Source organism: Carassius auratus, chromosome 18 (genome assembly GCF_003368295.1).
Source record: "Carassius auratus strain Wakin chromosome 18, ASM336829v1, whole genome shotgun sequence".
NCBI classification, from domain to species: domain Eukaryota; kingdom Metazoa; phylum Chordata; class Actinopteri; order Cypriniformes; family Cyprinidae; genus Carassius; species Carassius auratus.
The window spans coordinates 22,522,889-22,535,172 of NC_039260.1; the positions used below are offsets into that span (position 1 = coordinate 22,522,889).

At 34.1% G+C, this 12,284-nt stretch overlaps 1 protein-coding gene across 2 annotated transcripts in view; it reads right to left on the minus strand.

The window, feature by feature from the left end:
- LOC113118694 (extensin-like) overlaps positions 1-7,571 on the minus strand; it is a 60,770-nt gene extending 53,199 nt beyond the window's left edge. For both annotated transcript variants that reach the window (XM_026288065.1, XM_026288066.1), the window contains exon 1: positions 7,127-7,571. In XM_026288065.1, the coding sequence (XP_026143850.1) occupies positions 7,127-7,437 (311 nt within the window). In that variant the 5' untranslated portion in view covers positions 7,438-7,571. The remainder of the gene's footprint in view (positions 1-7,126) is intronic.
- Between the last annotated feature and the right edge of the window lie 4,713 nt (positions 7,572-12,284).

Consider the following 12,284-nt stretch of genomic DNA (forward strand, 5'->3'; position numbering starts at 1 on the left):
CAAAATAAGAAGAAACATAGTTATAAAAAAAATAATAATAATAAAAAAAATAATCAAATTCAAACTAAATTTGAAATGCAATGCAGAGAATTCTCTGAACATAAGTATATGTTTTTTTCCTATAAAGTTTACAGGAAATTACCATTAACCATTTAACAGGTTTGTACTGTAGCATTTTCAATTTTTTTTTTTTTTTTTTTTTACTTTTAAAATCACAGACATTTATTTACAGTGTATATTATATTATATTATATTATATTATATTATATTATATTATATTATATTATATTCACTATAACTCACCATTACACAAAAATGCTAAAAACTACTTCATAATCAATATTTGAAAAATTATTTGAGGAAGTTCCTTTTTTTTTATATATATATATATATGTATACAGTATGTAGTCAAAACGGTTCTTAATAGTGTTAATAAACATATAAGCACATACACGACAGCTCTACTATCACTGAAACATCAGCAACAAGCAGCACTAGATGAGGACCACTGTTCACCAGGGACTCATATTCTGGACATGCAGACAGAAACATGCTTGCAGGCAATACATAGAGAGAAAAGAGACCAACGGAGGTTAGGGAGTTTTAGCATATTGAGCAGAGTTTGCCGTGTGAGTCAGTGTAAAGTAGTTTGAGATTTAGAAGTAACACACATAACTTTTCATCAAAAGAGTGCATGATGAAAGTGCGCACTTCAAAAAGCTTAACTTTGTAGCTTGCACACATCATTTAGGCATTTCTTCATCTTCATTTCTTTTGCTACTGCAGTCATCCAAAAAACTACTGTGTTTGTGGTTGGGTCAAAACTATCAAAACTATTAAAACTTGGACAGTACAAGGAATTCATATATTTATTTTATTTATTTTTATTTTCCTGATACGTATCTACAAATATAGGAGAGGCAGGGCAGTGTTCTACTTATTTTATCTGAGTTTTTATTTACCGTATTTTCTGGACTATAAGTCACACTTTTTTTTCATAGTTTGGCTGGTCCTGCGACTTATAGTCAGGTGCGAACTTATTTATCAAAATTAATTTGAGGTGAACCAAGAGAAATGAACTAAGAGACATGAACCAAGAGAAAACATTACCGTCTACAGCCGCGAGAGGGCGCTCTATGCTGCTCATTACTCCTGTAGTCTACACTGAAGACATAGAGCCCTTGCGGCTGTAGACGGTAATGCTTTCTCTTGGTTCTTAATAAATGCTACTCATAGTCCAGTGCGACTTATATATGTTTTTTTCCTCATTATGACGTATTTTTGGACTGATGCGACTTATACTCAGGTGCGACTTATAGTCTGAAAAATACGGTATTTCTTAATTATTTTTTTTTCACATCATGTCTCAAACTTTGATATAATTCCTTGATTTATCTAATACAAACAAAACTAGTTTGAAAATCTTAACCTTTAACATGACCGTTGGATTATAATTCAAATAATCATTAAGTCACCCCACATCAAATTTAACAGGAAGACGTTTAGAGTTGGATGATTCAGTGATTTTACTCCAGTCAATTCAAATGGAAACCCAAGGGAACACTTATGTGAGTATGTATGTGAATTAATTAATTAATTATAATTGTGACTTTTGAGTTCCCGAATATTTACTGCAATAATAATAATAATAATAATAATAATAATAATAATAATAATAACAATAATAAATATTTAGTATTGACCTGTGGTGTATTAAAATTAAAAGGGAAAACGTAATAGGCCTATATATATTTTTTCTTCTTCTTTTTTTTTTTTTTTAATAAAAAAAAATGTATGCTTGATTGAAAGAAATTAAGTCATTTTGTTCTTAAGTGAATGTATCTTGATTCAAGAATGTCTGGTTATTCATATTGGAAACATGACAGAAATTCTGATTGATCTCATATTCATCAATTCTGTCCTATTAATGCTCAAATGCTGCCCACACAGAGCTCCAAACAGACAGAACTGGAGGCCATCATGCCACACAGAGACTATGAGGGGAAATTCAGAAAGGGGGTAGACTAGGAGGCCGTGGCCTTTACTTTCCTGGTGGGGGATTCGGGTTTCTCTGGGACCTCATTCCCAGGGGCCTCTGGCTTTGTCACACAGCTATCAGCCACTGCGATGCTGGGATCCAGAGAGAGAGAGAGAGAGAGAGGTTACTGAAGCAAAGCAGCAGAGAAAGACAGCAAGTGAGAGAGGAGAGCCTCATTTGTTCCTAATTCATTCCTGTGAGACCAAATCAGCGTGCTTTATTTGTCTCTTTAGGCCTGTGGATTGATTGCGAGAGAGAACGTGGGCAGATGCCAGGTCTTTAGCAGGCTACTCCATCTTAGGTGCCGTTTCACAAGGTCGACTGAAGCATATTGACTCTTGACACAGATAAAAGGTGCGACAGGATGCGTGTTAGAGCTACAGCCGAACACTTTGACACTTATTGCAGCTGCACGGGGTGATTTACAAACCGACAAACACAAGTGCTTATTGCTGGGTGGTAAATTTAGAATTCTTGTGGGGAAACAACAGCACTACATTCAATTATGATGGTTTGAAAACCCCCTTACTTTGCCTTCATAAATAATGAAATAGTGAAATTACATGTAGGATGGAAAAATAAGGCATTCTGAGTAAATCACAGAAGGACTGAAAGAGAAAGAAAACAAACAGCCAAGAGGCCTACAGTACACACTGTTTAGAAAAAAAAAAAGAAAAGAAAAAAAGAGTTTGCGAAGCTGTAAATAAAACAATGATTACTGACATATGTTTTACAAGTATTGATGCCCTGGTAGGCAAATGCATTATTTTTTGCATATTATTATTATTATTATTATTATTATTATTATTTGAGTCCTTAGCCATCTTCAAGAATCGGCTTAAAACACATCTCTTCCATCTTTATTTGATCCTCTAACTTTAACACTCACTATTCTAATTCTATTCTTTAAAAAATCTAACTACCTTTCTAATCTTTTTGTATTCTATTTTCTTTAAATTTATTATGCAATTGTATATGTATGTGTGTGTTTATGTGTAAAGACCTCTAACTAGCTTGCTCTATTCTTTTATTTTTTTATTCTATCTGTTTTCTTTTTATTTATTATATTAGTTAAAATCCCATGCTACGTGTACTGTGTTAACCTAACTGAGACTTTTTATAGCACTTATATATCATTGCTCTTTTTGTTGTTTTTGATTGCTTCCACTGTCTTCATCTGTAAGTCGCTTTAGATAAAAGCGTCTGCTAAATGAATAAATGTAAATGTAAATGTATTATTATTTTATTTTATTTTTTTATGATCCTGACAAATTTTCTTGTGATTTCAAGTTAAAAAAATTGTTTTCTCAACATAAAAAGCTGTTTTTTAATTTCAAAAATTATGAGAAATATTGCACCTTGTAAGTGCACTGTGTTTCATTCACGTCAGCTCAGTATTAAAGTTACACACCTAACAGCTTCCTTCTCGAGTTCCAAAACAACTTTAACTTTGTCGAGATCACAAGAAAATTCAGTTGTGATAATGAGAAAACAAGAAAGGGCTTGCTTTGGGGTTACAAGAAAATGCAATTTCAGTCCTTTTACTTCAAAATTTCTTACTGATGAATAATTAATTAAATGTGTTACTGTTTCTTCGCATGTAACGTTTACTAGCAATTTCTAAGTGAAAATACTGCTATAAATTGAATGTTTTATATTTATAACATTTCATATTTACAATAATTGCTATAATATGCATTTTATGAATATCAATCATCATTCAATATTTTTTTTTTTTTTTTTTTTTTTTTTTGAAAGCTGCACCATATAGCGTTTTACCTTGTCATAAAAAAAGGATGTTATCTTAGATTTTGCTCAAAACCACATGATTTCATTTGTTGTTTGATTTGGCAAAAATAAATAAAAATAAATAAAAATAAATAAATAATAATAATAAAATAAAAAGTTTTTCAAATATTAGTAAGCAGTGTAGCAGGTTTGTTAAAATGTTCTGCTACAATACAGACCACTTTTCCAACTGATGCTTACTTAGACCTGCTTCCAAACTCAAATATCAAGCTTTTAAATCATAAAACAAAATGGCATGGATTTTGTGAGAGTCTCTCAAATGAGCATCATAATTTCATCTCTGAGGTAATTAAGAACTCCTGTGCCAGATTTCATGCACCCTCACACTGGTTTGCCAAGGCGATATTCCCATGAAGGACAGAAGCCAACACTCTCCAGTGAGGGATTAATTACCCTCTCAGAAGGACAGATTACACTAACTTTAAATATCACTAAATTATTACATGGGGATAAACGGCAATAGGCTGATTTACTGATCCAAGTGACTCAGTGTAGGGTGAAAGTGATATAATTACCTGTGTTTAGTGTTTTTGAACTGAAGCATGACTAAAGAAGTTGCTAATAGGACTGGTTCTGGAAGCAGTCAGGGTGTTTGAGTCCACATCTCAGTGTGGCAGAGAAAGAAAGCCATGTGTCCTTACATTCATCTCCCAGTGTTTTTATTTTATATGAGGGCAGTGGCCACGTTGAAATTTGGCCTGTTCACTGAGCATTCTGGGAAGGATCTCAGAGGAAATACTTAGCTGGAAACTGGCTGCAAGTCCTGTGCAATATGTTTCAGTACAATATGTCAATGTCAACATGTTTCTTCCATACTGTAAGAATGTGGAATATTGAAAATGTACCTATTAAATATAACATTATACAGCCGATAAAAATATTTATCACAATGTAATTTTATCTTGAATGGTAATTTAAAGGTAAACCAACAAAACTGCATCAAATTATTAAGACATCTTGATTTTATTAAATTTTTTTCTTGCCATGGATTCCTCCCTTGATTTGACCATAAAAGTTTATAAACTGTAATAAAACATTTATTCATACAACAACAAAAAACAAGTCTAATTATCTCATGTAATTTTGTGGTTTAAACAATATTATCTTGCTTTATGATGTTTAAAGTATTTATTTATTTATTTATTTATTTATTTGTGATTTAAATTAATAGTTTGCCTCAAAAATGAAAAATTTAACTGGTGAAAACAATGTTATGGATAGAGGACTTGCAATTTAGCTAGAAGCAATGTTTGAAAATTAAAACATCTTTATTATTATTATTATTTTTATTTTTTTATACATAGCTTCTTTTTTTTTATACATAGCTTTTCAACTTTTTCAAAGTTATGTGGACTAATTGTGGATTATCGTGATGTTTTTATCAGCTCCTTGGAGTCTCATTCTGATGGCACCACTGATGTCTTCCCCCTATTTTTTTTATAAGCCACTGGAACATTTCCCCTTTAAAACATCTCCACTCTCAATTAATTTAATTTATAAAATCATATACCACAGACCACATCCAGAAAAATCTATGTACTTTGTAGTACTTATACTTACTAGTACTTAAACTAGTACTTACTAGTTTAATAATTGCATTATAAATTTCAATAATTTAATTATTAATATTTTATTTCAATAGTCCACTTTAGACTTCTAACTATAACTAAATAACTACACGTTGACTAAATTTCATTAAAGTAATACATATTAATAAAAGCAATATTTTTTTGTTTTATTTTTGTTTTTGTTTCAATGTCATTTTTACAAATACAGTTGTGATTGTAATGAGTCTGTAATTCTATGATAATTTGTACAATTTGTTTTCTATACTTGGGCATAAAATGCTTCTAGAAAACATGGAGCAGAATGGTATAGGTTTCTATAAAACAGCCTTCTCAACTATAGATGCCCCCAATCACTGTAGATCATCGGAGCCAAAGTTTCAGTCTTTTCTGAATTCCAATGTAGCCCTTAGTTTTGTGAAGTGTGCGCTTCAAACCGTTGACTGTCAAGTGTTCTGTTTATTTGCCATGCTTTGGGATTTGACAGGCTCTGCTGCTAATATGATGTGCCTCCTGCAATCAGCCCTGATTGAAACACCTGTCTCTCAAACTGAGAAATGGACAAATCAGGTCTACATAGCAATCAGGAAACCTCTTTAGCAAATAGGTAACATGCTCTTAAGCAATCAAGTGCATCCACTAACAGCAAAATGAGAGATGCATTCATAAATGCTGCTTCTCTGAATATTTTAAGTGTGATGACCCCAAAGTATTGAAGGTTGTGCTTTCATTAAGGTAACTGGAAGCCCAGCATTATGGTGGGATGATGCAGAGTAATACTTTCAGAAACAGCCACTGAAGTATGAAATGTTCACTCCAATGGAGTTTCTGAAGTGTAATTCTTCTTAATGACAATGACAGGCTCTGCATTACAGTTTCAATCACCTCTTTCTCTCCAACCTTCAAAAGATGGTAGCATTAATAAAAACTTGTCATTATGGTTATCCACAAATAATTGAAATGCATTTTTTTTTACCTTTTTTTATTATCACCTTTACTATTTTTGTCAACCAGGATTGCAGTTGCATGTCAGTCGGTATAGACCACAACCGCAATACCTTTTTAACAGTGAAATATTTAATATGCTTGCATTGATTGCAGCAAGAGATTTGTTTGCATTTTGCTTTAGGATTTCACTGAAATCCCATAAACAAGATGAAACTTCTCTTCAGTACTTCCGCTGTGATTCTGGAGATTGGTCCTTGCTGTAAGCGATTACATAAAGTATTGGGGACAAAACTGGCCATGGAAAAAAGTGCACACTATCAGTAGGTGCGTTTCCGTTAGCCTTCAAATTGCACAAATTGAAAATGTGAATTGAAAATACACAAAATGTAAACCACAAAATCACCCGTATATTGCAAAGATGTTTTTACAATCACATGAGGTGTTTTTTTTAGGCAGTGCGAAAACGGAATAAATTTTGAAACTGCAATGGAAATTTTTTTTCCCCGCATTTACAGGTCACATGGCCTATGTAAAAAGTCATATGATCATATTTCAATGTAACATAACCTCCAAGAACCTCTTCCTATGTGGCTGCTCTCCAGCATAAGGCGCTTTCCTTAGCATAAATGCTTAATAAATGACAATTTACACTGCACACGTCTGTGGTGAAGTGTGGCTTTGACACTCTAGTTGATGCTTGTGTTTATTCCAGAATCCAGCCACACCACATACGTTTTTGAATGGCACTTGCGAGTGAAGTACTTACAGATCGTTGTCTGTTTCTGTGCGGGGCTTCTTTCCTCTCCTGTACACCATACATATTGTGGCCACCACTCCTACAATCAGACCGGCCACCACCACAACTCCCAAGATGCCAAAAATACCACCAGGAGGTCCTTGTGCCATCGGCTTTTCTGCGGGAGAAGAGAAAGAAAGAGCATTATGAATTGTGCCTGATTCATCCCACCACGATTTAACAATCAGCGATTCTGCATCACAAATATAAGAGTTTGCAGGCTGACACAGCATCAGCTGACCACAGATAATCAAAACATCGCTGTGTTTACACTCCTTCATTCCTGCATGTTAAGTCAGCATGGAGAAAACGCAGTGTGGGATCAAGAATCGTTTCAATTTAATTGCTTGCATCTTTTCCTCAGATGCATTATTTAATCAACAATTAGGCCTAATATTGAGAACAGGTTTTACTTTGGAAGTAGGATTCCAGTCAGTGTTTTTAAGAGACATTGTGGTTGATGTCAGAGCTTAAAGGGACAGTTCACCTTCAATGAACATTCTGGCATTATATATCCTTAAGTTGTTCCAAACCTGTATAGGTTTCTTTCTCTTGTTGAGCGTAAAATAATTAGCTGGTCCCCACTGACTTCCATAGTATGGAGAAAGAAAGAAAGAAAGAAAAGAGACTTTGGAAATATCTTCTTTGGTGTGCAGCAGAATAAAGATACTCATACTACTGTAGTTTGGAATGACATGAGGGTAAGCAAATGGTGAGGAAATGTTAAATTTGTGGAAGACATTAAAAAAAAAAAAAAAAAAAAAAAAAAAAAAACATTGTCAGTTTTACCTGTGCATTACAACGCAAGGTCAACACTTTAAGTCTGTCTCAAAGGTTGCGAGAAGCTACATTCTCACAACCCTTGAAACTGAGAGCCAATATATGTGTGAATTTCAGTCAATACTGTTGAGGTGTGAAGGTAAAGAGGTTTCTTCTGTAATCCTTGCATCAGGGCTGAAAGCAAGAGTTTCCTTTGTATTTCAGCAGATGAAACTCAACACAAAAGCCACAGTGCAGTGATCTCCACTAAGGCTAATAATATTAGCTTCTTGCTAGATTTAACCATTAACGTTTACCTAAGTAACTAATGTTGTTTTAGGACTGCAGTAAAGTTTTTTTTTTTTTTTTTTTTTTTTTTTTTAAATATGTGGGTTCAGCTAAAGTGCATGAACTTAGGTGCACTATAATTTAAGATGTTAATATTTATGCAAAAATGCCAGCAAAAACAATCAGACAATGCATTCCAGCAAAAGCACATTCTCGCATTTAACCCAACTGAGCAGCTGCTCGTGGGTGTTAAGCCACTGGGTTTTTTGGCAGACTATAGGGGCAAATATGTTCTGAAGACTGCAGCAGCTGTTGCTGACTTTATGATTGGCCTCTAGTTTGTGTCAAAAACAGTCAATGTTGGCAGCAAATGTCAACATGGCAACCGATTCCACTGTCAGGGGTATCTCATAAAACTGGTGCAGTGTGACTGATGGCCAGCAGGGGGTGAGAGCGTTCACGGTGGCACCATATGGGCTACAATCAGTCACATGTCATAATTTGTCTGCATAGATGAGACAACCCATCCAAATTATGCTCAGGCGTGCAACACTTAGATTTAATCACTAAATACAGCAGATGACAGAATTACTGTCGACAGGAACCAGGCCAAGAAATGTAATATAACTGAACACAATAAGCGTGAGCTCTTTGTGGCTTCGGTGCTATTTTTCTAACGCTCATGTCATACATAACATTTCAATTCTGCTGTTTGATGGCATTCTGGCTTGTTTTGCAAGATTTTTATTGTGCTTCCATGGCTTTCTAGGAGATTGTGCTGTCATATACTTAGTGCCGAGTTTGATCGATTTGCTTGTTTGATTGATTAACACGCAATTGCTTTTACAGCCAGGAATGTTTTATTGCACAGTGGTTGATCTTTCATAGTTTGAAAGACTTTATGGAGGTCTCAGCTGTTTCATTGAAATATCAACTTTTGCTGCTTTTGATAAAATTCATTAAGGGTAATAAAAAATGGACGTAAATGGAATACGTTTGGACAGAAAACAAGTATAGAGAGCTATAAAATTTAAACTGAAGTATTTCAAAATCTGAGCACAGTTTGACACATAATGTTGAAACTCTAGAAGAGAAAATAAATGTGGGATTAATGGGGAGTTTTTTTTTTGTTTTTGTTTTTTCTGAAAAATGAAAAAACTTAGAATCAGGACATTTGTGTCTCCCTATTTAATCGCATTGCTGTCTAGAGGAAACAACTCAGATACTGAAGAGATCTCATTTGTCATTTCTATTTCCCGTGGGAGTTATAATTGTACTGGTTTGAAACGTACAGTAAGACTGCAGCTGAACTAAATGTCTCTTTGCAAATCTAGTTATTAACTCATGCTAAGAGTGGCATTTTGGCATAGCTATAAAATTAAAATGGATAGCAAAGTACACTCTAAAAAACGCTGGGTTGTTTTTTCAACCCAACTGCTGGGTTGAGGCCGTTGGATAGGACTTTGGGATGTTTTAACCCAAGTTTGGGTTGAAAATAAGGTTTAAAAAAAATTTTTTTTAACCCAGCGGGTCTGGGTTGAGGACGCGGACGTGAAGGAGAGCACGCACGTCACGTCAAGATCGTACGTCTCCAGTGCGAGCAGCCGCCATTTTCTCAGCGTGATAGAAGCGAGAAGCGAGTGAAAGACTATGCTAAGTAAATATTCAAAATGTAAAGTTATCTTTTATTGTTTACCCGGTTGTATGAAAGGCGGAAGGTTTTATGAAAGGCGGAAACAAAGGAGATTAACGTTATATATATATATTTTTAAAAAAAACGGACGCGGTTTTCGCCTCAGACACGGAGGTCTTAACTGCCTCATGTAACTGTACTGAACGGAGGATGTACTTTTAATATAACGTCTGTGAATGTATTTTGTCATTTACATAAGATTTAACATTATCTGTACTTTTTGAGGCGTTAACAGACGGTTATGGTCACGGTTACGCTCATGTGAATTTGTCTTTTTTTTCGCGGTTAAACTGAAAGTATGTTTGTCTCCTAAAGGAAACGGCATTGTGTAGTAAAGACTAGCATAATTATTTTGAGGCTGTTGAAGTGGTAACTGTTAAAAGTATGTTTTACATGTAATATTTCAGACTTGTCAAGCTTGTGTCTTCATTGTCCTCGCGCTGAGAGTTAAAGACACAGAAGCTGTTTGTGTGAGGAGTCACAGACCTGTGTGAGGATGAGGAGGTGTTCTTCAGAAGAGAGGGACAGACGGTTTAAGGAGAGTAAACTTCAGAATAACATCAAGTTATCTTTATTTTTACTAAGACTAAAATAATGTGTGTGTTTTTTTAGATGTTGCAATCCAGAGACAAGATAACTTCATTCTTTTGAGACTGATGTAAGTTAAGTTATTATTACTTTTTTTTTTAGAAAATTAATGTTTATGTTGTGTCCTGCCGGTTTACTTCACATTTTGATGCAACAACAGTGTGATTACGTGCTCATTTCATTAAGACCATTGATGTCTGTGTTTTTTATTGCAGAAATCAAACCAAGTTTGGAGTTGTCTTGTCTGATTTGGAGAGTCATTATTCTTGGTCTTCGCTCTTAGAGGTAAAGTTCACACAAAAAATAATTTACTTGCCCTCAAGTCATTCCAAACCTATAAGACTTTTGTCTGTCTTTACAACATAAATTAATATATTTTCAGTTTTCTCATAATATTTGTTAATCCATTTATAGTTTAGATAATCAGTATTTTCAAGCTTCATAAATATAGAGTTATTGTAGAAGTAAATTCTGATATTTATATATGAATACATCTTAAATTATATGATAGCAAACATGTATGTTCAAAATAAAATACTGGTCTCCCAGACCAGCAATGGAGGACACAAAAAGAGAATATTAAATATATTCGTATGCTTTCCAAAAAATGAGCAGAGTTTGTATGAGTCTGGAAAAACATGGGGAGAGTAAATTATGAACATTTTAATTATTTGGTGAACTAACGGTTTGAAGAGCAGCCCTCCACGTACATGAACATTTGTGAGGTATGTGAATGTCATGACTGTTTTAATGTTTCAGTAAAGAAGCTTTCTGAAAGCGATATTTATTCAAACAATATCACCTGCCCTCACACTAGTGCTGCCATTATAGACTTCATGAGAGCTGTGATAGACAGACATTAAACAAGCACACAAAGTGTTGAAACTTTAAAACCGATTATTTACCTATCCTTACGGATGTGAATACACCTCTACCTGAAAATGGATAGTTTAATTAAATGTTTAATTTTTTCAAATGTGTTTCTCTTAGGCCACTGATGAAGAACAGGCGGTGACTGGGATGAATCCTGGTCAGAGAGGAGAATCTTCTTTCCCCTAAACTGATGCAGCGGTGGTTTTAAAGAAGGACACTGCCCTGGATGATGTAGAAGATGTCACATGCTGTGCTGATGGGGCTTCTTCATGACTACATCAGTTATGCTGAAGAGATCATGAAAATTGACCGTGATGCATGATCTGTATTAATGGACTATGAAACAAACTGTAAGTGTATAATTTGTTAAAAAAAAAAAAAGTTAAATGCTTTTTCTGTGTTGTTTAGTAGAAGAGTTTACACTCTGTCATTCATACACCTGCTCACATTCTTTCACACACACACACACACACACACGCGTCTGTTAAATGTTATAATATCAAAGTTAATGTTGTGATTTATTTGTGTACTGTCATGCCAGAATAGTTGGAAAAAAACCTAACTAATTGTAAATTTATTGTATGTGTTTTCGTATATTTTTATACAATATATACAATTGAACAAAGTCCAATTTGATCTTAAGTTATATTCATCAAATGTTCAATGCTTTGTTTATGAACTCTGTAGCTGTTAATTCCATCCTTTTCTGCAATTCTTCTAACATGTTACTTTTTGACTTTTCTCATGTTTTTAATAAATATTTTCCTTTTGATAATTATTATTTGTGTGTAAAAGTGATATTTAAAATGAACAACATTTGTAGGTTTAATGCCTAGCTCAATTTGGGTTAATTTTAACGTAGAAATGCATTGTTTCCCCACATGGCTGCACTCTGCGAGTTTATTTTCTGCCAGCAGGAGGCGCTAA